Here is a 24967-nt window from a genome sequence, read left to right on the forward strand (position 1 = left end):
AAGTTATTGTTTCCCTAATGTATGATATATTATATTAAATATTTTCTATTATCTTTTTAGTATTACTTCATATTAAATACTGTTTCCTTAAACCTTTCTCAGAAATATGAAAAAAAAAACTCAATCAATATATTTATTAGTACATACGTAACATTATGTAAGTTATGATATGTTACTCGTACCCATTTATGTCCATTTGGCCGTTATGTACTGAAAATAAATGTAAATAACTAAGGAGGGGCGTTTTTTTCCTATTTTGGGGACTTTTCTAAAACTTTTTTTGCATCTTGCACTTCACAATTTGCGTTATTTTTTAACCTAAATATATCAACTTTCAAACCTTTTTATAAAATAGGAAACAAATTGTGATGAAACGGGATTCTTTGAACTTCGACCTGATGAAGTCCGCGACACTACCACAAGACCACCACCCGTCTAATATTTTAATCACAACCCGTCTGTTAACGAAAGGGCGAACGGTATATTAAAAACGAATTTCATTCAGTTTTGTGATAGGTTTGGAATATTTGTAGAAGGGATAGGAACATGGAATGGATACCTACCTTTGAAATGATGTGAATGTTCTTCAATCTTAACAACTGGGTGATGAAATGCACTATGAATTGTAACAATGTTTACTACGACGTGCGACGAATCCAAGAACTTTTTATGGAATTTTATGTACTGTCAAAAATGTGGTTTTGTTTTTATTCTAAATCCAAATCTTCTAATTTTGAATTTCTTCTATCTTGATGTTAGGTAGGTACCATAAGGATGGGAAAGAAAGGTAATTGGCCTGGAAAAACATTGATAAATGCTGTTATTTACTTAACACCGTCTCAATATTTTTGTCTTGTCATTTAATTTAATTCAACTGGTAATGAAAAATATACAAGTCCATTGTGTTAATTTATTTATTGATGAATTTAGATCCAAGAGGCGTTATATTTATATGTACACGTATATCGACGGTGGAAAGGCAAACTTTTTCTAAAGAGAAAATTTAAGTTTTTTGTTTTATTATAATTAAAAAATTAAGTATTGAAAAAATCTCGTATTCTTTATACCTTTTATATTAGCGTGATTCTAATATTATTTTAATTAAAATAAGAAAATAAAAAAATTAAAAAACTTTATTTGGCTCTACTGTAAATTTTTCTACACGTCATTTAGTAAAATTATCCTTTCCAGCGTCGGCGTCGCACTGTGGAACCAAATTCAGAATTCACGTAAAAAGTGTAAAGTTTTTTTTAATAAATAGGTACCTTCTAGGACATTTCAACATTCCAACATTTACCAACGAAAAAGAGTTATCATCGGGAGCGCCAGCGTTGCTTGTACTTTCAAATATTAGAAATGCAACAGAGTTGTGGAGAAGAAGCACAAAATAATTAATGATTAAAAACATGTGAATGATGAAATGAAGACTAGTGTTGAGTCTGATTCAACAGATTGTAAATAATTATATATACGTATAAATATTTAAAATAAAATTGAATACGTCAAATAAAAAAACTTATTTTTTATATTTTGTGCATACATCTGTTGCCTATTTTTATGGGAAAAACCTGAAAATGATTAAATAAATATTTAAAAAATATTTTTAGTAATAAATTTAAAAAAATATTTTTATCGTGTTTTGTGAATTTGGGCCCTCGGTACGTCACATCGATACGTATGTAGGAAATATACATATGATATTATGTCTTATATTATTACATCTTATGTAATTTATTCGCATCTACTACATTTCTAATAATACAGTAAAACTCCAACTATCCGAATTAATAAAAAACAGATTTTATTGCTATTGAAATAATACAGCGAATTGGAATCACTTCAAAAACTTACTTTCCAGAAAAGTTAATTACACAATTCAATTTTAATTAAAAACTTATCCATTATTTTTAATTTCCTGATAACGATCTGGATAGTTGGCAATCCAGATGACTGCAGTTCGGATAAATGGTGTTCTACTGTATGTGTATATGCCTAGGTACCTAGTATTTATAACACTGGCGTTAGGACACAATCTGATATGTCATTTTTTTGTCATATCATCTTTAGTCTCCCAGTTTGTATATGGTAGCAAAATTGTGTGTCTTTCATTATCCTCACAAAAAATAATCACAATTTTATATCGTTTGGACCTTAGAGTAATTCGTTATACGTTAGCTGTTAAACTAAAAACCAATTTTTCAAACGCTTTTGTCGTATTAACATTTTAGAGAAGGTAATATAGAAGTCTAGGCATCTATAGGGCCTCTATGATGTGTCATTGGCCGGTTTAAGTGGCCACTTTACACACTGTGGAACATTCACCATTTTGCCCATATTTTAACATCTTTATTTCTTCAATTCTTTAATCTGTTGATGACCTTTATTTATGCGGGTGAGATTCATCGAATGAAATTATTTTACCTATACTACGGCAACGCCTGAAAATGTTTTTTTAATAATTTATATACTTCTTTATGAACCGGTGGATTTATCAACAATATTTTAAGTTTGTCCAAATTTTTGTCGACAAGGACTGGATTCAATTCCCTGGGGATTTGTTCTCTAAAATGCTCTTCATCTCTGTAGTAATATGTTAATATTAACAGCTCCCCAGGGAGTTAAATCCAATACTTGTCTTTAAAATTTTGGAAAAACCCAAAATATTGCTTTTGTTGATGTTACTCTGAGGTTTGGACCTAGGACTTATAAAGTTTATATTTCTTCTCCTAAGGTAAAACTAACATATCAGCTTGTGACGTAACATCAATAAATAATATAAAAAATGTTTTTATAAGTTATTTCAACATGTTATTTTATACATATTCGTTTATTATGGCACGTATACTTTCATAGGTCCCAGTGGCAAATCCTATAAACCCAAGTAGGAGTATTAGACAATTTTTAGTGATGATGAATACAGGTACTCCAGCAGCATCTTGACTTCTTGAGATCAGCTCCAGAATCGGAGGGAAGATCAGCGCTAGGGCTGTGCTGCTTACAGCTCCAACCAACGAAATGAATAAACCCAAATTAGGAATTGCCTCAGCACAAGCAACTGAAAATGAAATTCGGAATTAATAGAAAACTGAGAGAGAAAACATTTGTTAAGGGGAAATATGTGAGTCTTGGTATTTACAGGGCTTTTGAGACAGCCAATGACTGGATACAAGCCCTGTTCTACTCGGTTTTGTGCATCAAACAGATTATTGCTAGAAAAATACTTCTAAATTTGTGACAACGGAGATGGAAAACATTTTCGAAAAGGGAATATAGAAGTCTAAGCAATTACAGTTACATTTACCATTCTGCCCGTGTATAAACATCCCCATTTCCTCAGCCCTTCCATCTGTTGACTTTTGTGAAGTAAAAGAGCTGAAACCTTTATCATGTGGGTGAGATTATTCCGGCTGAATTATTTCACCTACTAGGCTACCACATGATAAAGGTTTCAGCTCTTTTACATCACAAATCTATCAATTTAAATTTAACAGAGATGGAGAACAGGCGAGAGAAGGAAAAATGGAAGTCTAGGCATTTACAGGGCTTATGGCCTGATATTAAGTGCTTTAATAGGCCACTTTGCACATTGTGTAATATTCGCATTTTGCAAATGTTTGATGATTCATATTACTTCGACTTTTTTGGCGGCTTTTGTAGAGATAATCTAAATAACCCTCTAGAGTCTAGAAGGTAAAATCCAGTATTCCTTAACAAACATTTAAACAAGCTCAAAATATAATTAACATATTTTGCAGATACTGCTGCGGATATTGCATAGATTTATAAACTAGTTAGCGTGTTTTCGAGATGTTTTTTTGAAATATATGTTTATGTTATAATTAAAAATTTTATTTTTGCTATTGTTTAATAATATGCATGCTTCCACTTTCCATTATGTTGTATCCCAACTCAACACAGGGCTCTTGGCCTCATATAGTTAGGGATAGGTTGTTATTTTTTACAATATACTCGTATATAAGTATTTCTATGAATAAATAAAAGTCTCGGTCGGCCTCGTGGTGAAGTGTTCAGCGCATTTACCTACCGAACAAGAGGTCTCGAGTTCGATTCCCGACATGGTTGAAACGAAATATTTGTCGAAAGGGGTGTTTTCACGCCAGAATATTTCATAGTACTCGGACTGGTACCTGAAAAGTAAGCCTTATCTTTATGTAACGAAAAAAATATCAAGGTACAGTGCTGTGATTGGTGTACCAATGCAGTGCCCTATGCACCATTAGGTGTGGAGACGGAATGTTGATGAATATTTAAAATAAAAAATACATGTCGTTTAAAATTTTGAGTACTACGTATATTTTGACTTCAGACCTATAAAACAAAATGATTTATTACGAACTTCCCGGTGGAACATTATAGAAGGATGCTTGACCTTTCCCGGGACGTTTTCCGGAACCTTCCAGCCCTTGCTGGGCGGAGCGTGGGTGCGCAGTTGCACTGCACACGCAATAGGCACAAAAGTAGACTGCCAGCTGCACAGGGTATGCTTAGAGCTACGACGCGGGGGTGCATAGCATCGATCCAATAACGCTCAAACGGCTCGCTTAATATCGATGTCGGGAGGGAAAGCTATAAACTGTGACCATCTATATTTTGTTTTTTGTTTTCTTGCACCTAATGGTGCATAGGGGACTGCATTGGTACTCAAAACGAAGCGTATCTTGATCATTTTTGTTGCATTAATGTTAGGTGATCAGTCTTACGTTTCAGGTGCCAGTCTAGAGACTGTGAAATTCAAGTGTAAAAACACCTTTTCAAATAAATATTTCATGTCAACCATGTCGGGAATCGAACCCAAGGCCTCTTGCAAACGCGCAACCACTACGACACGAGACCGATATTATCACCCACATAAAAAAAACCTCAGCTCTTTTAATTTATTTTTATGTCGTCTGTTTAATTATCGTAAACATTTAACACAACATAAAATATTTTAATTTGTCGCAACAGAGATGGAAAACGTTTTTGAGAAGGTAATTTATTTATTTAGTAACGGATATTTTCCATGTAAACAATTTATATGGAAGTCTTGGCTTATGACCTGTCATTGGCTGATTTAAGTGGCCACTTTATACATTGTGTAACATTCGCCATTCTGCCCTCATGTAAAGATTCGCATTTTTTTATTTATTCATTTAAAATTACTTTTGTATACATATTCACGAACATATATTAGCTTTTAAGGTTGTGCCCGTGTTAAGCCATAATAATTAACAATAAAACAAAATATAAATATAAAGTACTCGTGAATGAAAATAATTAATAATTTGATATGAACAGTCAAAATACACGAAATAACATTAAATATTTTGATAATAATAATTTTATATGATACAATCTTAAAAATTAAAATAATAATTAATCTTTAAAATATAGCAATCCAAATGAAAGAAATAAAATTTAAAACTTACAAAAGTACGCAAATATAAATCATACCTATAAAGTAACACACATAAAATAGTATTAATACAAAAATATTATATCATTAAAATTAATTAATTTTTGTAGGTATAAATTAACAGTTCATAAATTTAAAAAAAAACATTAATGAAATATTTTTAAATACTGAAGTGAAATGTGATATTTTTCTTAATGTATACTATAAGTTTCGTAAATCTGGGAATAAATACGTAAGTATTTCTGAAAACGCGTCAGTCGTTTCAAGAATATTTCTAGGAAACATAGGGACAAACAAATTGTTCACGGTGTGTAATTAGGAAACCAACATTGTTTGGAGTAATAAAACAAGACCAATTATTATTACACAAAGTAAATGTGTACGTCAAATAACTTCATTATCCTATAAACCACATCTATGGTATCATAAAATTACACTTTGCCTTTGCATTTAAAATGGACGAGGTTGCAATTGCAAATTGTCGACCTCAATTATCATTCTATAGAAAATTCAAGTTATGCGGTGGTGTATAGAAAGCCATATAAATCTCGTTTGACTAACGCAATTAAATTATACACATTTCTTTATGTGAGAGGTAAACTAAGGTATCTGCAAATATTATGAAACTGAGTTATTACCATGTCGAAATCTAAATTTACATAATAAATATCATCAACCTCAGAATTTCTTCAAAAACCAAAATATTTTTTTAAATCTTTATTGTTACTCCACACCAAATAAGAGGTTAAGACAGTAAGAAAACATACAGTACTCCCAAAGAGTTTTAAAATTAGTAATTTTGTAATGTGTGTCAATATATTTTAGAAAACAACTTTATTTTAAAGCTTCTCATTAAAAAATACTATGTGTTTAAAGGATAAAAAATACTAATTCGCATCTCCTGAAAAGTTGGGTTTTTGGAGATACCGTAGTTTACTTCTCGCATACAGATTCAATTTTTTTTTTAATTATACTCTTATGGGTCAAAAATACTGTTCTAGGCTAGTTGTAAATTTGAGTGTGAAGATAATCCTAGACAATATATTCGCACTCCGAAATATAGTAAATAAGTATTGATATTATATTTTCGACTGTCTGAGCGGATAATGAATACAGCTATGTTTGTGAACCAGAATCCTAGACGAGTGTTTTAGACTCTAAGGAAGGAAATCGAGGTGAGAAAAGTCCGCTATGTAGTAAATTGGTATACAACTATGCCTAAAGTCCTGGTTTCGGTTCCTGAGAGGGTTAACATAAAATATTTATTTTTAAGGTGGTTTTCACTGAAAAGTTTCATTGTCCCCGGACTGGCACGGGAAGTGTAAGACTGATCTTCTTGCCTTTCTGTAAGAGATAATCGAGATGCGCTGCATTGTATTCAACAATGCAGTGCCCTATGCACCTTTGGGTGCGTGATGACAATGATAGGTCGAAGATTCATATTTATTTCAACAGAGAGGAAAAACATTTTTGAAGGGAATATAGAAGTCTAGGCATTTACAGGGCTTATGACCTGTCGTTGGCTGGTTTAATTGGTAACATTCACCATTCTGCCCATGTTTGTACATCCACATTTCCTCAACTCTTCCATCTGTTTACTTTTGTGAAGTAAAAGAGCTGAAACCTTTATAACGCCTAAAAACAATTTTCCAATTTTTATACTTCTTTTGTTACCAGGTAGTTAATTCAACAATGTTTGAGTTTGTCCAAATGCTTGCAGACTGGCTGGATTTCCTCGTTGGCAGGCGTTGCTCAAAAAGTTTTTCCCACTCTGTTGAAATAAATTTGAATATGAAGAACTCCCTAGGGAGGAAATCCAGCCAGTCTGCAAGCATTTGGACACACTCAAACATTGTCGAAGGTTATAAGTTATAGCTTATAATAGATGGTCTACTTAAGCCTAGCAATCAGATATAGCAATTAGCTAATATTTTTAATTTAGTATCTGTTTAACACTAATGTATTCGCGCAGACTTCGCGCTACTATAGTAATCCAGGGGTGTTTACCTACTAAATACATTCTAACAGAGCGATCTCTTTGCGCTCAATTCCGTTAAGAATACAAGCCCTGGGAGACACTTTTATCGATATTTTTTTACCTGTCGGCATTTGCGAGTAAAGCTTCCGTGTATTCTTCAAGGACAAGTGAACGTAGTTATGCAGAAAGCAGACAGTCCTTTTAAAAAAAGGGTATTGGTGTAATTGGGTGCAGTAAGGTAAAATCTGTTAAATGTTCTGCTAACAACAGCCAGACTGCTTTCATACAAAAAAATGTAAAAATAATCACCTTCTGAAAATAGTGCTGATCACAAAAACACCAACACCACTAGAACAAGCTTACGATATAGATGCTGATTGGAAGAATTATGTAACCAGAAATCTATTTCTCTTAAATAAATTAAAGTATATAAATACATGAGCTTTTTACTTTTATGTATTCATTAATTCACAATTACCTTTAATAAAAAAAAAAACGTTTTAAAACGGAATGTCACCTCAGCATTCAAAGTTTAAATGAGGTTTCATTCAATATTAGATCTGGCTGTTTTTTGCAAAATTCATATTTTAGGTTTTGTGGTCAGCCAGGCTTTAAAAACCATTAAAACTGGTCAAATAAATAGTAAAATTATTTTTTGTATCTAAAAAAAAAAAAATGTAACCGTCATTTATCATTTGACAAAGTAAAAAGTAGTCCAACTGTAGTGTAGATTAGATAATTCATTATTTTTACAAAAGTGCTATTTTCTCAGTTGCACTTTTCCATGGCTGGCAGCTTTCTGCATAACTACGTTAAAATGTGCTTTAAGAATCGGTGCCTTTTTACAATAATAATAAATTTGTATGAAAATAATAATGTAGCGCCTTTAATACGATACGTAAAAATTTTGACAAATAAAAAAAACCCACGGAACTTCTTCATTTGAGGTTTCGTGTAATTTTTCTTAGTGTTCAAACTTTATATTTTGTTTTTAACTTTAAATAAATGTGTATTACATAAAATAAAAAATCTTGTTCTATTTTGACCTACTATAGTAAGCCAAGCGATTACTGATGTAAAAAAATAATTTAGAGGGTATAAGACTGTTTGGTTGTATTAGGTTAATACTAAACATTTTAAAATGCATTTTTTCACAAATATTTCATTTGTTTATTTATTTCATTTTACAATATATTTTACAGTCGTCGGACTGGCACCCGAAGCTGAAGACTGATCCTATTGCTTTCATATCACAAAATAATACGAAAAAAAATACTGCGATTGGTTTATCAGGCAGAGCCTTGAGTAGCATTTGATTTGTTTATTTCAATTTAAAAGGACATTTCAGCTCTTAAGGCAAAAAGTTGAGAGGCAATGTTTTGTTGGGTGTTAAAATAAGTTGAATCCGTTTTTTCTGAATTGAGAAAACAAGAGGTAATGACAAAAAAAAATACAAAAAATTGGTCAAGAAATGTATTCTCCTTCCTTGTTTTACAAAGAATTCGCCAAAAATTCCTTGCATATTCAGCGTACACTGTCCAAACATCGCAACCAGCTTTGGCAGCCTTATTCCTTCGACTGAACGCTGACAGAAAAATGTGTCGAAGAAGCTTACTTTTGTCTGCTTGATATTTCATTTTGTCGGCTTGTAATCAAACAAAAGAATATATGTAAAGTAAAAGCAAAAACAATATCTTTAAGATCAGAAAATTTTCATTTGAATGACGTGTAACCGTTTTGTTTTACCATTTTGTTTTACTTTTGGTACTCGTTTTCGAATTGGGATAATACGTACACAACTTATGTTAACACCTAATACATACTAATACAAATTTTTTTTCATTATATATTCAAAATGACAAAACAGAAACTAACAAAAAAAATTATATGTTATGTTATATTGTTTAATTCTTAAGTAAATGTAAATATGCAGTTAAAAAATAATTAACAATATCAGTGTACAGTAAAAAAAAGAAGAAAAAAACAGAGAATAAAATAACAATTAATAGGTAAATATTAATAAAACATTTTTAAATGTGAATAATACTCATAATAATAATAAAGCTAAAATGCGAATTAAATTTGGACTAACGATGTTTTTGAGTTTGTCCAAATTTTTCAAGACAAGGACTGGATTTAACCCCATAGGGAGTTATTAAGAAATTAGCATATTTCAACAGTTTGATTTGGAGAACATTTTTGAGATGAGCCTAGACCCGATATATTCCCGTTTCAAAATATTATCTATTTGTGTTTTAATGTGTCATTATTAAAAACGTTTGTTAACGAGGTGCAAGAGGTGGGAATAATGGTGAATTTAATTCATTAAAAATATAGTTCAATACCTATTTATTGTCTCACTAATGTGATATTTAATTATTATGATCATTATCAACATATATTTTTTTAAAAACACATCAACATAAAACTGACTGTTGGTCAAAACTCGGATAAGAAAATAATATTATTAAATCGATATTTTTGCATTTCCAAAAACATAAGCTCTTTACTGTGAAAAACATACTTTATACTATGTGCTTACATAATTATACTGAATGTCCAGTAGGGTAAAATGGGTAATAATTGCCACTCTATAGTGATTGCCCGCTATCACTTTAGTCATTCTTTTTTCTAAAATGCATCTAAATAATTCACCGAAATATTTTGGATCTGTCTAATTTTAAAATACAAACAAAAAACTGCTTAACAACAAAAACCATGACGCTGCTAGAACGTAAAAAAACATTTTTTTAAAGCTCAACGACTTTTTTTCAATTTGCTATCATTTTACATTGTTAAATATATTTTGTTTCTCAACTACATATCTTTGTAATACTTGTATATTTTTACTGGTAAATAAATAGTAACAGGGGCATTTCAGTTTATTTCTAACATACAAATACCTCAATTAATATTTAATTTGGTGGGCAATAACTGTATCACATAAAATTGTTGAATTTATGTAATAGCCTGCTATTAATAGTTTGATAATATAAAATAAAATCGTTAGTGACATAGTCGCAACAGGCAATAATTCGGGAATCGTTAAAAATTATATTAGTATTATGGCAAAACAGTATGAATATGTTATTTTATATCAGGATCCGAAGAAAAAATTTAAACGTTTGGGAAAATAAAAACTATAGACGATTCATACAATTTCTTAGTTCATTAAAAAAAATCGTATCACTGAGACAATATAACTTAATAATATATAACTTAGCAATATCTGTTTGAGAGGAATAAAAATAAGTAATGCTTAATTGCAGCATATGCAAGAAGAATTTCCATGAAAGTTACATTCCCTGGTTTTTTAAGGAAACACATCTTAGAAAACGTGAAAACATAATGATTTTTAAGTCATGCGTGTTTCAAAATAACGGATTCTAATGATTCAATTTAATTTGATGACATGGAAGACGATGAAAAATAAAGGCGATTCATCGTAATATTTTTAAAACATATTCCAGTTCTATTTATTTTTGTTGTTAAATTTTAATAAAAAATACATTTGGGGAAAAAACGTTCTAATAATTATAATGACATACTAAAGTGGACAATCACTGTGCTAAAGCTGGACAATCACTTTAAAGATGTGGGCAATCGCTGTAATTTTAGGAGCTTTTTTATTGTTAAAGAAAATGGTCACTCTTTTTCGTTTAATAAATTTTACGCAAAAGCATAAGAGGTAAATAAATGAAGATTTGATATTCAACTGTTTTATTGTTATTTGATCAGTGAAGTCAAACTTACAATCATATAAAATTAAAAAATTCTTCATGCGGGCAATCATTACCTAATTTACCCTATTTAGACATTTTCAATTTTCCGTGTTGTGCGTTTTACTTTAACCGGATAATACAAACCATCAGAATCCAATAATATTTTGCTCGTTAAAATGGAAAATATACTCACATGTTAGTAAAACTAAGCAGATTCGCAGAAGTAGCTCTATTATTTTAGGAGACTTAAACGGTCCATATTTAGCAATTAACTCCGGCCATATTATATCCACTGGAACGTACATTTGAATTGGATATGTTAATATTATTCCCACAGCTAAAATCCCTTGAACTACTATACTCATTCTGAAAAAAAAAACAAATTGAAAATATGACGAGACGCTATTTATTAAATCATTATGTAGTACAGTATAGGGATTTAATGATGTCAAATAACACTTCAAACTGTATTTAATTCTATAATAATTATAGAATACGAAACGTAAATAAAAATGTGAATAATTATTTGCACAAAAATATTTAAATAATCCAATTTCTTGGACTTAATTGACTTGACTTTCTTGACTTTTCGTTACCGACTGAATTTTTGTTTTTAGATTGGTAAAAATGCGTTTTTTCTGTTTGACAACCAATGAGGAAGTTTGGTGGTTTTAATATATCTTTTTATTTGTTAATAAACTTAACAATAGTTATCAAAGTTAGATATTTAAAAAAAATGTTTCTATGATTTTTTAAGTGTTGTGATTTTGAAATTTCTCCGCCTGTGACGGCACATGTTCTCTACGGTCAGTTGTCCTGATTAGTAAGTTGGCTAACCGGTAGCCGGAAATGTATCACAACACTCTGTTATTGGTTGAATTCGGAGAACTAGTGACGTCGTTCAAAGTAATACATTTTGATCAACTTATTATACATTTTGAAAAACTTCGCCAAATAATTGAATGCTCTAATTTTCACCGTGCATAAGATAACATTCTTTATATCCGATTTCCCGTTGCACTAAACTTCTTCATTGAATAAAGCCCGTGTTACGTAGGTCAGAAATTGTTGTAAGATCATGCAGTTTCTTGCAGAATAGTTCTTGCGCCATTTTATTTGCTGTTTTACAAGGAGCAGATTCGGTGATGCGCAGTGCGTGGATGTTTCGGCACCATGATAGATAACAAGCAGTTTACAGTTGACAAAATCATCTATCTTGACGACACGACTACTGACAACTAACATTATATTATTCTGCGACAACAATCAATTTGATGTCTAAAATAACACGGATCATTAACCTAATTAAAAATCAATATATCTAGAGAAAAAACAAGCATGAAGGGAGGAAGTGCCATGAAACAAATAAGTAGAAGAATAACTAAGTGACACGAGCAACAACAAATACGCGTTGACAGTTGAAGTTCACAGCTAACAATACCACATGCGTGGGATGCGCGCGCAGATCTTGGTTCAAATACAGTGGTCTCTCGGTAACCCAGCAGATATCTGTAGTACAGTGGGATGTTGACATTTATCTTTAATTATATTTACAAAATAAACATAAGTTTTCTGTGTGACAAATTCAATATTATATTATTTACACTTTTTTCTAAACACGTTTAATTCTAGGTTACCGACAAAGATACTTTAATTTTTCATACAAATTTACACATTTTTGCGTAAATATCGATTTTACTTTACGCCGTCTCGATATGTACCGACGAAGATAGCGTTAGTTATCGCGGCCTAGAGCACTGCCCGATTACTGAAAACGCCGGTTCATCGGAAATCACTTTTAATGACGCATTTAATGGCATAAGCTATGTTTTGCTGTATACATATCATTTATGTAATACTGTATTGTACCCTATATTAGATGTACACTTTAGTGATGGTTTTTTAGAGGGATGAAAATATAACTAAATGTGAGATCAGTGAGAACGGAAATATTCTGAATCAGGTAGAAGAATTTGTGTATCTGGACCCCGATTACAATGGGAAGTAAACAGAGTTATCTTCGACAGTCTATAAAGAAAAAGCGATATTTGTGTACGAAAATGAGTATATTTGCATTGACATTTAAAGTATCTTCGTCGGTTACCTTTAATTGAACATGTTTATAAGAAAAAATTGTATCCATATTCTGCTTTTCATACAGAAAACTTAATTTTTCTTTGTTGATAAAGTTGAAGATAAATGTTAACTTCCCATTTACATCCCGATTACAATCGGGGCCCTGGGAAGTATGTTTACTAGGGATGGAAAGGCTGAGAAAGAAATTGAAAGAAAGGTGAGTGCCGGGAACAAGGTAAACGGTGCACTGAAATCTACTTTGGAAAACAAATGTTTATCGCAGGAGGCTAAACTAGCAGTTCACAATGGAGTTCTAGTGCTAACTCTAATGTATGGGAGCGAACTATTGAATTGGAAAAAAATATGATGAAAGTAAGTTAAATGCTGTCAAAATGCGATCCCTCAGGCGAATGTGTGGTAAAACAATGTGTGATAGGTGCACAAATGTCGAGATCCGTGAACTGTGTAAGACTGAGAGATGCATTATCGACAGAATCAAGAAAGGGGTGCTGCGATAATTTGGAAATGTAGAGCGAATGGACAGCGAAAGAACGCCTAAAAGGATCTGTGATGCGAATGTTGATGGATGAGGAAGAAAGTTAACAGATGGAAGAGTTGAGGAAATGTGGATGTTCAAACATAGACAGAATGGTGAATGTTACACAGTGTGTAAAGTGGCCACTTAAACCAGTCAATGACAGGTCATAAGCCCTGTAAATGCCTAGACTCCCATATTTCCTTTTCAAAGATGGTTACCCTCTCTGTTGCAACAAATTTAAATACAAAAAACTACCTAGGGAGAAAATCCAGCCAGTCTGCAAGCATTTGGTCATTCTCAAAACATTGTTTAATTAATATATTTGTGTTCTAATTTTTTTGAATTTGATCTCAGACTGCACCCTGTCTGTGTATTACACGACGTAAATTCACAAGGACTTATTGCATTTACTGACCCATGGTACGCTAGCTTAACACCAGCTTTAGATTTCGTAATTCGAAATTATTAAATGACATTACTAAAATATGATTAAATAACATACATGTTGTCGTCCTGCAAATTTAGGGTTAAACTTCCCTTCACCTCTTCTCCCCATTGTAGATAACCTAAAAATCCCACTGTTATCAGTAATGCTGTTACCACTGTCATGCCAACATTAAGAACTCCAAAAGCTGTCTGAAATTTCCTTGGCTCTCGCATTTCATTCTTCAAAGGCAGAATCTGGAGGAGAAAATATATGTACAGGATATTTTTTTCAGTCAGGCAGCTAAATAATACAGTTCTGTGTGAAAAAGAACTAGAACCATGACGAGGCTTTTCAACATAGCTTTTCTCAGGTAGAAATCTTGATAAAAAAGGCGAGTGGAGGATAGTCCGCCTAGTAGTGTATAATAGTTTTTATGTATCACAACACTCTGTCATTGGCTGATTTCGGAGAACTAGTACGTCAACGTCGTCCAAAGTAGTTCATTTCAGATAAAATCATATTTATAATTTTTTTCGTATATTTATAAGGATCTTCGCAGTACAATTAACATTTTTTTTTTTTTTTTGAAAGAAATATTTGCGTTCTTATGATTTACCCAAATATTTAATTTTGAGGGCCATTTTCAACGAGTTGTAAATAACTCACTTTTAGAAAATTAACTAACTGCTCTAATTTTTACCTCGCTTATAAAAAAAAATCTTTCTAATTTCCAGTTGCGCTGAACTTCCTCATTGCTGAATTTGGTTGTACCATGATTTTCTAAATTTAATTTCTAGGTTTAGGCGGATGAATAATAAAATTAAATCCGTAAAATAGAACCAAAATCCAGGACGAGTGTTTTAGATTCGATGGCTACTCTCAAGTAAAAATAATGAAGTAAAGAATTAGGTGGAAAAGAGTACGACTCATCATGTGGTGGTTGGCGTATTCGTCAACCATGCTTGAGGTCCTAGGTTCAACCCCTAGCAGGATGGATGTGAAATATTGATCTCAAAGGTGGTTCTACAGTTCTACATTGCAATAATTCATTGCTCTTATATTCAAGTAGATTAAGATACGCTGCAATTGGAGTACCAATGCAGTGCGCTGGTGGTTTGGGTATGGAGATGATGCTGATAATATAAAATTTATGTATTCTTTTACAGTTCTTTTTCAAAGCGAAAATAAATGATAAATTGAATCAGAAACTGAAAAATGAATGTAAAATTTAGGATAAATTGCCATCAAGAGCCAGACATGTATATATGTATCTGACAGGGGAATACATTGTCTATATTTATAGGTAGATGTATACTATGATGTATGACCTGTCATTGGCTAATTAAATTGATCACATTGTAAGCTTGTTGTTTCTTTCTTTATATATAGGAGTTTCTGTAATTTTCCACCACAATCGCGTCATACGTGCAGTGAAAAAAATACTTTTTTCACGATTACATTATTCCATAGCAGTTATTATGTGTAGATATTATTTTACTCATGAGAGTGTTGCTCTACGTAAAAAATGACAAAAATTACTTTTATTCTATTAATTCAACAATACTGTATTATTGAACGTACACCCTCTATTAGTTATTTGAGAATGCCTTATACATATTGCAAAACAACTTAATACTATTTCAAATTTACAATTTTGAATCATAAACCATATTCAGAGTTATAAATATGTGGAGTTATAAAAACTCTCTCTGAATTAATAAATTCTTGTTAGCAATCAATAAATTTTTTTAAAACACTCTTACCAGTCCAATGCCTTCAAATGCATATATTGCCGTTCCAAAAAAAAGTGGAAGAGTGCTCCATTCTCCCATAAGTTTTCTGGAGCTAATTGAAGGAAGATCCAAAGACGCGAAGTAAATTGTTATCGAAATGCCAACAACCATCAGAACATTGGCGATTGCTGACAATGGAGCTAAATACTTCAAATTTCTTACGAGACACGACATGAGAATTGGTATCAACACGATGGCCATATATATGTGAATATCCATATATATCTCATAATAGTCAAATATCTGTAAATGAAAATTATTGATAATTTTTTTTTTGGTCATAGGTAAGCCACCGCCAAACCTTCCTTAAATAATTGTTAAATTTGTAAGACAATGGACAACCATGTTTGGCAATACCACCCTGCTGAAGGTGTTTTTTTAAATACAAGAAAATTAAAATTAACACAATACATTAAAGTATACTCGTAAAAAAGTATATTGTGCAGAATAAAAAAAGTAGAAAAATGAAAATCCACAGTTAAAAGATACTTCAGTGTTTTTATGTTTCTTTAGTAAAATAACATGAATGGAAAAGGGTCTAAAGCGGAGACAGAATAATATAGTACTTGCCTTTTTTAAATTCGCCGATACGAAAACAAAATAAACGCAACAGAATCCCAGTTGGGTAACACAAAGGAAAATATTTACTAAGCGCCTCATTGTAATGGCCATTTTTCTGTATTTTACAGGACCAGTGGAGAATGTAATCTCTACCGTTTGTGCAAAGTCTGGTGGACTGCTGAGACTTAATCTTTTCTGCATTTCATCAGAGCAAGTAAGCTGAAAATAAATATAAAAAGGGTTAAAACAATCAGTTTTTGACTTACCTGCCCTTTTACGCGATTGCATTTGTCATTCACATATTAATACACATAGACATGCCTTAAGCCCTCAAAAATCATGATACCTACTTAGTCTTGCCTGACGCGTATTTAGTCGTTTTTTGACTTTAGATCGAAACCAAAATGTCTGCTTGTGTCATTGTAAAACGGATTGTGTAATCTTTATTGGTAAATATTTGTTCGTGACTGATTAGCAAGGCTCAAAACAATTAATATTAAAATATAAATACGTTTTTTTGTAGACGTCAAACTTCGCCTAGCGGCGCAATTGCGAAGCTCTTCTCACAGGAATGCACTGATAGGAATACGTTTTGAAAATAAAATAAAGTGAGCTAATATTATTCTTCCATTCCCAAAAATCCAGTGTAAAGAAATAAATGGCCCGAAATTATAAGGAATTTAAGGAAAGAATCTGATTGGGATCCACCAAACACGAATGTTGTTTGTTAAAGTTAAAGTTTTAAAAAAATATGTACTAAAAATGAGCATCCTCCAATTTTTGGTAGCATATGCATGATCATTGAATGTAGTAACTATGGGTACGTTTTCGTGTCACTACTTTTAAAAGTATTTTACTCTATTGGGCGCGTCTATGTATCAATATATCAATATTTTTTGTCCATAATTTTTGTAATCATCTTCGAAAACCATGTTTTTATGGGGTGACAAATGCACACGCGTCACAAATATATTTTTGTTCACCATACATTAAACGGGTTTACCAATGGGGACGATAGGATTTTTATAGCTCATGGCGGCCATATTTAAATTTGAAAATTTGGAAATTTGCTATTTCATCATGAATCGTTTCGCGTTGTCCCAGCGTTTGAAAATTGTTAAAATGTGGAAAATATTCTATAAAATTTGAGAAGTTTTGTAGCTACTCAAAAAGATTTTCGTGCAAAATATGGTGGTCATCTTTTTGAGCATGTTATTTGTCACCTAATTTTAAAAAATGTATACTGAATTAACTCTAAACAATTATATGTTCTCCTTCAGTATTTTACAACAAATTAGTCACAGAGTTTTTCAAACGTAATTTGTCTAGTAAATTTTTATTTTATAATTTAAAAAATCCTTGTCATCGCATATTATATTCTTATAAAATTTGTTTATTAAGTATATTTGTTTTTTTAAATTTTGTGATCTTACTTTCATCGTTCTTTTTAAAAATAATATTTTATCTTGTGTAATATTTACTCTAATTTTATTATTTTTCAATACCTTCTGCATTTGTTTATTCGTGCAAAAAAAACAAAACTGATTCTTAAAATTCTGCTTACATTGGTCAACATGATTTCTTGTCTCACGAATACCAATAGATCCACTTAATGCTGTTTTTCATTTCATTTTTAAATATTTATTGAAAATTTCACCCTCATCCACAGAATTTCATCAAAGCCTTGGACAATACTCCTGGTTTCATGTACATCAAACAGAAGTTTCTTAAAATTAGTAATGCAAAACTTAAAGAGGGAATATTTGTGGACCCACAAATATTCTCAAATGTTTCAAAGTTTGAGAAACTTACTCGTGTTAAATCCACTAAAGAATGCAGCATAGCAAGCATTCAAAATTCTTACTCAAAGTTTCTAGGTATACCAGAATATTCGAATATCGTGCAGTTAAGAATGGAAAAAGTACTAAAATGTTTAAAATTATAAATGCCAGTATCTTGGAAATCTTGGAAAAAGCTGACATGTGTATTTGAATTCAGGAGAAAAAATGTAATCAGAATAACATATTTTTCTTTCTAAGAAAAAAAATATTTGTTTTTGTTGCCGAGTGTTATCATTTTATAAATATTACCCATATTTCAAATCAAATTGATTTTATTTACAGTTGCTATAGTAAAAAGGTTTTTTTAAATAAATATGAAATTAATACGTTTACCTACTAGAACGTGAGTGCTTTGAAACAAACTTAATCGAACGACTTATTGTAGATAAGTGATTGTATGAATGTGTATTCGAGCGAGTGTGTATGAATATTAAGATGTGTTTAAGAATGAACGTTTTGATTAAATGATGAATATGTATGTAATAGTGCGTGAAGCACAACACGGCAATGCGATTCAACGTTTCAAATAATAATAAATTTTACCGTGTAAATGATATTTAATGTAATATCGAATCAATATTTCCAATATTTTTATCTTTGTTTGGTCATTTAAATAACAAAAATCACACATTTTCAAGAGTAAAAAAACTACAAGATTAAGAAGTTATCTCATCGACATCAAACCTTTATCCACAAATAATGGTGCACATGGCACTGAATCGTTAAATAAAATGTAGCGTAGCTGTATGCACCACTGAGTGCAGAAAAGATAAAGATCATTTTGAATAAAACCGAACAATCGTTTCGCTTTGTTCTGGCATTTTCAAACGAACGTTCTAATAAGGCGAAATTATTATCCCTTAAAAAAAAGAGATGTCTTTAATATGTATCTTTCAAAAGTAATTCCGTTTAATTCGTTTCGCTGCCATTGCAGGAATCATTATTCCCAAATCAAAATCAACATGGTTCCCGGCACTACACACTACAAAAATGACACGGAATGCGCCTACTCCCGACTGCGATTTGGTCCAAATTACTAGTAGATAAACCATATTATTATTTTTTCAAAACAAAACTTCGAAACGTCGCGCGTCGGGACGAATTCAACTTACGCGGGATCACCCAAAATATTTACAGATTGACAACAGCAACCGGAAAAACCACGCACCTATTTTGATTTATACAAGTGAAGTTCTTAAATGCAATGAAGTTCTAAAACATAAATAATATAGTACTTTTTCAGTATTTTTTGGGGTTCTTCTTTACGTGTTTTTTTCCCAATTATGATTCATAACACCATGATACAAAATCAGGCTTTAAACCAGTTCAGAACGTAGGAAGGTTATGCATATCTTACCAACAAATGTTGACTGTGTACACTGATAATTCCCAAAAACAGTGTGCAAACAGATCCAAAAATTAAACCAGCATTTTTAAATGCGTCTCCCATCGCATACATTCCCGACCCAACATTTCCCTTAAACAGGTGAGTAAGAGTCTCAAAGTACCTGAAAACAAATTGTCATTAAAATAAACATAAAATATATTATTTTGCTTATGTGTATAGTGCATAGTTATATGATATTAGCAGTGAGCATTGCATTAAAATAATAATATTTTGAATATGACCAAATGTCATGTAGACCTAATACTGAGTGTTTACATGAAAACGCGACATAAATTTGGAAAAAAAAAACTTTTTATTTCAATAAAATTAATAAATTATTAGAAATTTAAAAAAATGGTATTAATTTAATGGTTCTTTGTCTGAAAATTCCTAAGATGATATCTCAATACTAAGTAAAGGCTCAGAAGAGTGAATCTTGGCCGTGAATTCTATTATAAAATGACTATAAAGTTAGTTATATTACTATTCCGTACAGGCCTTACTTACGCATTCTGTTGAAAGATATGACTTCTTAAATAATGTAACGTGAGTTACTTTTATTTTTTTTTTTTTCATTATTTTTCTATAGAGATAGCGAAATTTGTTTATCGTTATTTTAATAATCAAAAATCTCTTAAAGTTTCCGTTATTTTTTTCTTGCATTTTTAATTAGACAAAAGTTTTGGCATATAACATTTTCTTATATTTTTTTTTTGCACCACAACAGGCCAGGAGGCCTAATTACAGTGGTGAATTACATCACAGAGCACCCAGGCTTGAGAAAAATCACATTTTTAATTTTTTGTGTTCTCACCGGGAATCGAACCCGGAACGTTCCGTGCGTGAGTCTAGCGTCTTGACCACTACACCACGTAGGCCGCCGAGATGTCGAACTAGATGTCGAACAGCAGTCGAATAGCCTGTGCATAGAACTAGATGTCGAACAATGTAACGTACGTTACCAAAGTGATTTTTTTTTTTTTTAATATTTGTTGAAATGTTGTTTTACTGGAAATAATTCCTTCGTCGATGTTGAATGTACAGTGACATACGGGATAAGTATTTTTTACATGATATAAATAAAACTCATTGAAAAAGACTCAATTGTGGAGTTAAATGTAACGTGGGTTACCGTGGAATAAAAAACAGGAATTAAAATTCTAAGAGGTTTTCACAAAAACACGAAAAACAGTTATTTTCGAGGAAAATCCATTGTTTGATTCAAATTTAAAATTTTATCAAGGAAATTAAATTTGAAGATCGATGGATACGTACAATATTTTTTAAATAATGGAATTATGTAAGTCAGGGGCTTATTTCACACCGGTCCACGGTCCAACAAATCCACATGACGCAACGCAGAAATTTTAAGTAGGATGGATTGATTTTTATTAAATAATTTTTATTTAGTTACTTCTATCAGGTTAAAAGCCTGCATAAGAAAATCGAGTGTATGCTAGTCGGCGTCGTGGTGTAGGTAGGGTATACTGGGTACGGCTGTTCCAGGGCACAGTTGTGACAGTTGTCGTATTAGCGAAACTATAAGGAATAGCGAGAAGGGTGCAGAGTGAAGAACGGCGTGCCCGTCTGAACGTTTTCCGCAATATTGCGTCAGCCATCGCGCGACACTAACGTCTGCAGAGGCCTACATGACTTTTTTACAGTAAAAAGTAAGTATTTTTATTCGATCTCTATTAATAATAGTTGTTATATGTGTACAGACAGAGTAATGAGTGTTTTTCCTTGTTTTAAGTTTAACATTAATAGTTCAATAGCAGTAATTACTAAATATGAAAATCACCTCAAGGGCGCAGTACAATAAATAATTATCCCACCACATCTTGCAGCTACAGAGCGCATGAACGGTTGGGATTCTTGTTCCTTGTCTCCAATTATGATATATGGGAGCTAGATTACAGCACGTCTTGCAGCTACAAAGCCCATAGACAATAACAAATCTAGCCCCTATTTACATTTTGGAAAATACTTTACATACAAAATACTTTTTACGTAAAGTATTTTGTATTGTCATGGTGGTTGTTTTTTTGCGAAGGAGTTTGTTAGGCACTGTTACAACTGCCCCTGTGGTGTGGTCTGGTGTGACATTTTTTTTTCTTCTCGAATTTGCTCCTATGAGTTAACCATTGTATTTAGGGACAAAATTTTAGTATTTATACGTAGACAAATGTACATTTTACTATATAAAACTCCTTTCTTTCAGTTTATTGGCATACAAACAAAATTATGGGCGATCAAATGAAAACTGACACAACCGTACCCAGTCTACCCTACTAGGTTAGTTTGCCTGCCACTAAAAAAGTAAAACTGTGTTAATTTTACCGTGCCACGTGGACTTCATAAAATCTACAATCTGCTTGAAATAAGCCTATCTTCTTTAACGAGAGATCATTAAACATTTGTCTGACAGACTGACCTGACCTCCGATATTTCCGATATTTTCAATGTTTTAGTGTGTTACCGACGCAATCCAGCCCGCGCCTCTTAGTACTTTTATAAGTGAGCAAATTAATATAATTTACGTATCGAACATGGCGAGGGAACAACAAAAGCCTTTGAAACGTAGAATATTTTTGAAAATATTGGCTGATTGCCTCATTGGCCATGGCTGCGGAACGTTTCAATGTTGTAACTTTGAGGAGGAACATCAAATAAATTTAAAGTATTACGTCTCAAGCACAGTGGGTCCATATTAAAAGCGCAGATTGATAAATTGCTCTTGTTATTCCTGCTGCAAGGCCATTTATGGTGAACACACAGTTCTAGTTTGCAATTAGTGCAAATACAATAGCTTTGAAATAGTTTTCAGCTAAATTTAACCGAATGTTGTCTAATGTAAAACACTTTTGAAATAAAAAATATACTTCTTTAAAAAACATTGAAATTTCATTTCATCAGTCTGTCGCATCAATGTTTAGTGGCAATGTCGATAGAATATATAGTGATGTAGGGTTAAGCCCAGCAATTCCTTTTGCAAGAACCATGAAATATTGCAAAGTTATAATATATTTTAATCAAAATATATCTAGACAAACTTGTCCGAGGTCGATAATTGAACCTCAGATCCTCGTACATAGTAAGCAAATGCACTAAACTACGAAATAAATTAATATTTTTTTTTTTTAATCTGTAATTCATAATATCTACTAATAATGCATAATAATTAGTTATATATATCTAGTGTCCGACAATTCAAGTACGAATCGTGGTTTTTTTAACATAATTTGTTGTGAAATAATTTTAAAATCTTACGATGTCGGATGTGTAACAGTGGATTCGTTCGGCCCATCAGTCTTTTTATCTCCATTTTCTGCCTCTCTTAGCTGCAAGTCATCAAATATGGGATCTTTTGACTGTGATATACTGAAAAATCAATAATAAATCTACTTAGTCTTGCAAATACGTTCAACAATATATTAAACATGGCCAGATATTTGTAGGCAAGTATTGGATTTTACCCCGTAAGGAGTTTATCAAAATCGATATACATATATAGTACCTATATTAAAACAGAGAAAGACAATAGTTTGACAATTACAGAGTCTGCCATTGGTTGGTTTAAATGTTCATTTACAAAATGTGTTACATTCACCATTCTGCCTATGTCGTTAAAAATGTTCTCCATTTCTTTTTAATAAACCAATTTTGTTAAACTCCCTTTGGGGTAAAATCCAATACTTCATGATGTGGGTGTGACCACCACCACTACCATCACGCCATTTCCCCGTAAGGGTAAAGATGGACCGTCACACACGTCTATCCTGGCATACATTCCTAGCATATTCCAGATTCATACATCTTGTCACACATGTCTCCGGTTCTATCTGCTTTTGACATAACCAGACTTAAGGTTTTGGTCTTCTTTGGTCGTCCTCTTCCCATGTTATAGTTCATTCTCGCCATATATACCTGTTTTACCATTCTTTCGTCATCCATTCGTTCTACATGAGAGTGTTTTAATTAATTTATTTATTTTTATTTATTTAAATCTTAAAGTAGGGCACACATATCATACATATTGTTATGTGTGTTCTAATAATAACATTACAAATATATTTAATTTATAAATTGTTTATCACATATGTCTTGACCATTATTTTAAATTTTGATATGTTTTTTTCTTCATAAATATTTTTTTCCATTTCGTAATACTTTTTAACTGCTTTAAATAAAATCGAATTTTGTGACTTTGCCTTTTTCCTAAATGGAAGTCTAATTTTGTTCTTTTCTCTAGTATTGTGATCGTGTTAATGCTGGTTCCGATCAATTTTATTCCAAAATTCTGTTTTTTTATTAGAGTTTATAATTTTATGAACAAATATCATTGTATTGTAAAATATTCTTTGTTTATATGTTAATAATTTCATTTAATTTACCATCGACTTTACCCTCGTATATCTGTTTTTTTTTCAAAATGATTCTAAAGGCTTTATTTTGTAATACAGTTAGTTAATAGAGAATATAATATCGTTAACAATTTAAAATCAACATTACATGAACAAAATTTAATACTAACCAAAGCTTACAAAGGAAACTCAATGGTGATAATAAATAAATAAGACTATAATACAAAAATTAAAAATTTTTAACGAACAATATTTTTAACATAATAAAAGATCCTACGAATATATACCAAGACCATATAAAAATGCAGAGTGACTCAACAAGTGACTTTTTTTCCCGTGTTAAAATCAGAAATCAATTAATTTCTCCCAATCTAATGTCCCCTAAATTACATGGTTTATTAAAAATTCACAAAAAAATCATCCAATATGTCCAGTAGTATATTATATTACAATAATGCCCCTTTAGTCAAACTCTCACTCTAGTCTTCTTTTATATAAAATTTAAATAATAATTTAAAAGTTTCTCACAAACATCAACAGATGAAAGAGTTGAAGAAATATAGATGTTCAAATATGGGCAGAATGGTGAATAATACACAGTTTGTAAAGTGGCCACTTAAACTAGTCATTGACAGTTCATAAGCTCTGTAGATGCCTAGACTTCTATATTACCTTCTCTTAAATGTTCTTCATCTCTGTTGTAATATGTTAATTAAAAGTTTTTATAAGAAAGTACACACTTCAAAATTCATTTCATTTTTAATCAATCCATTTACATATCAGATGCGAAAGTTCCAAATAATACAGAACTTATCTCATTTATCTCAGAATTTTTATACAGTTTAGATTCGGATAAAAAAGTGA

General features: G+C 31.5%; 1 protein-coding gene across 1 annotated transcript; it reads right to left on the bottom strand.

Moving 5' to 3' along the window:
* Nucleotides 1-2811: 2811 nt before the first annotated feature.
* LOC148272136 (proton-coupled amino acid transporter 1) lies at nucleotides 2812-23116 on the bottom strand. Its single transcript, XM_088240472.1, has 6 exons — nucleotides 23010-23116; nucleotides 19710-19860; nucleotides 16521-16730; nucleotides 15921-16193; nucleotides 14233-14411; nucleotides 2812-3055 (listed from the first exon to the last, which is right to left on the bottom strand). The coding sequence occupies exons 2-6, from the start codon at nucleotides 19809-19811 to the stop codon at nucleotides 3043-3045; spliced, it is 777 nt and encodes a 258-aa protein (XP_088096598.1). The 5' UTR covers nucleotides 19812-19860; nucleotides 23010-23116; the 3' UTR covers nucleotides 2812-3042.
* Nucleotides 23117-24967: the final 1851 nt, after the last annotated feature.

The sequence above is a fragment of the Micrasema longulum genome, unplaced genomic scaffold, assembly GCF_059751315.1.
Source record: "Micrasema longulum isolate JH-2025_06_02 unplaced genomic scaffold, ASM5975131v1 h1tg002464l, whole genome shotgun sequence".
Taxonomy (NCBI): Eukaryota; Metazoa; Arthropoda; class Insecta; order Trichoptera; family Brachycentridae; genus Micrasema; species Micrasema longulum.

Excerpts from the sequence above, each read along its gene's own strand:
- LOC148272136 (XM_088240472.1), bottom strand. The coding sequence starts at position 19,811 with ATGTATGCGATGGGAGACGCATTTAAAAATGCTGGTTTAATTTTTGGA. Across the intron at positions 16,731-19,709 it reads TACACAGTCAACATTTGTTG|CTTACTTGCTCTGATGAAAT; the intron begins GTAAGATATGCA and ends ATTTATTTTCAG. Across the intron at positions 14,412-15,920 it reads CATTTGAAGGCATTGGACTG|ATTCTGCCTTTGAAGAATGA; the intron begins GTAAGAGTGTTT and ends TTTCTCCTCCAG.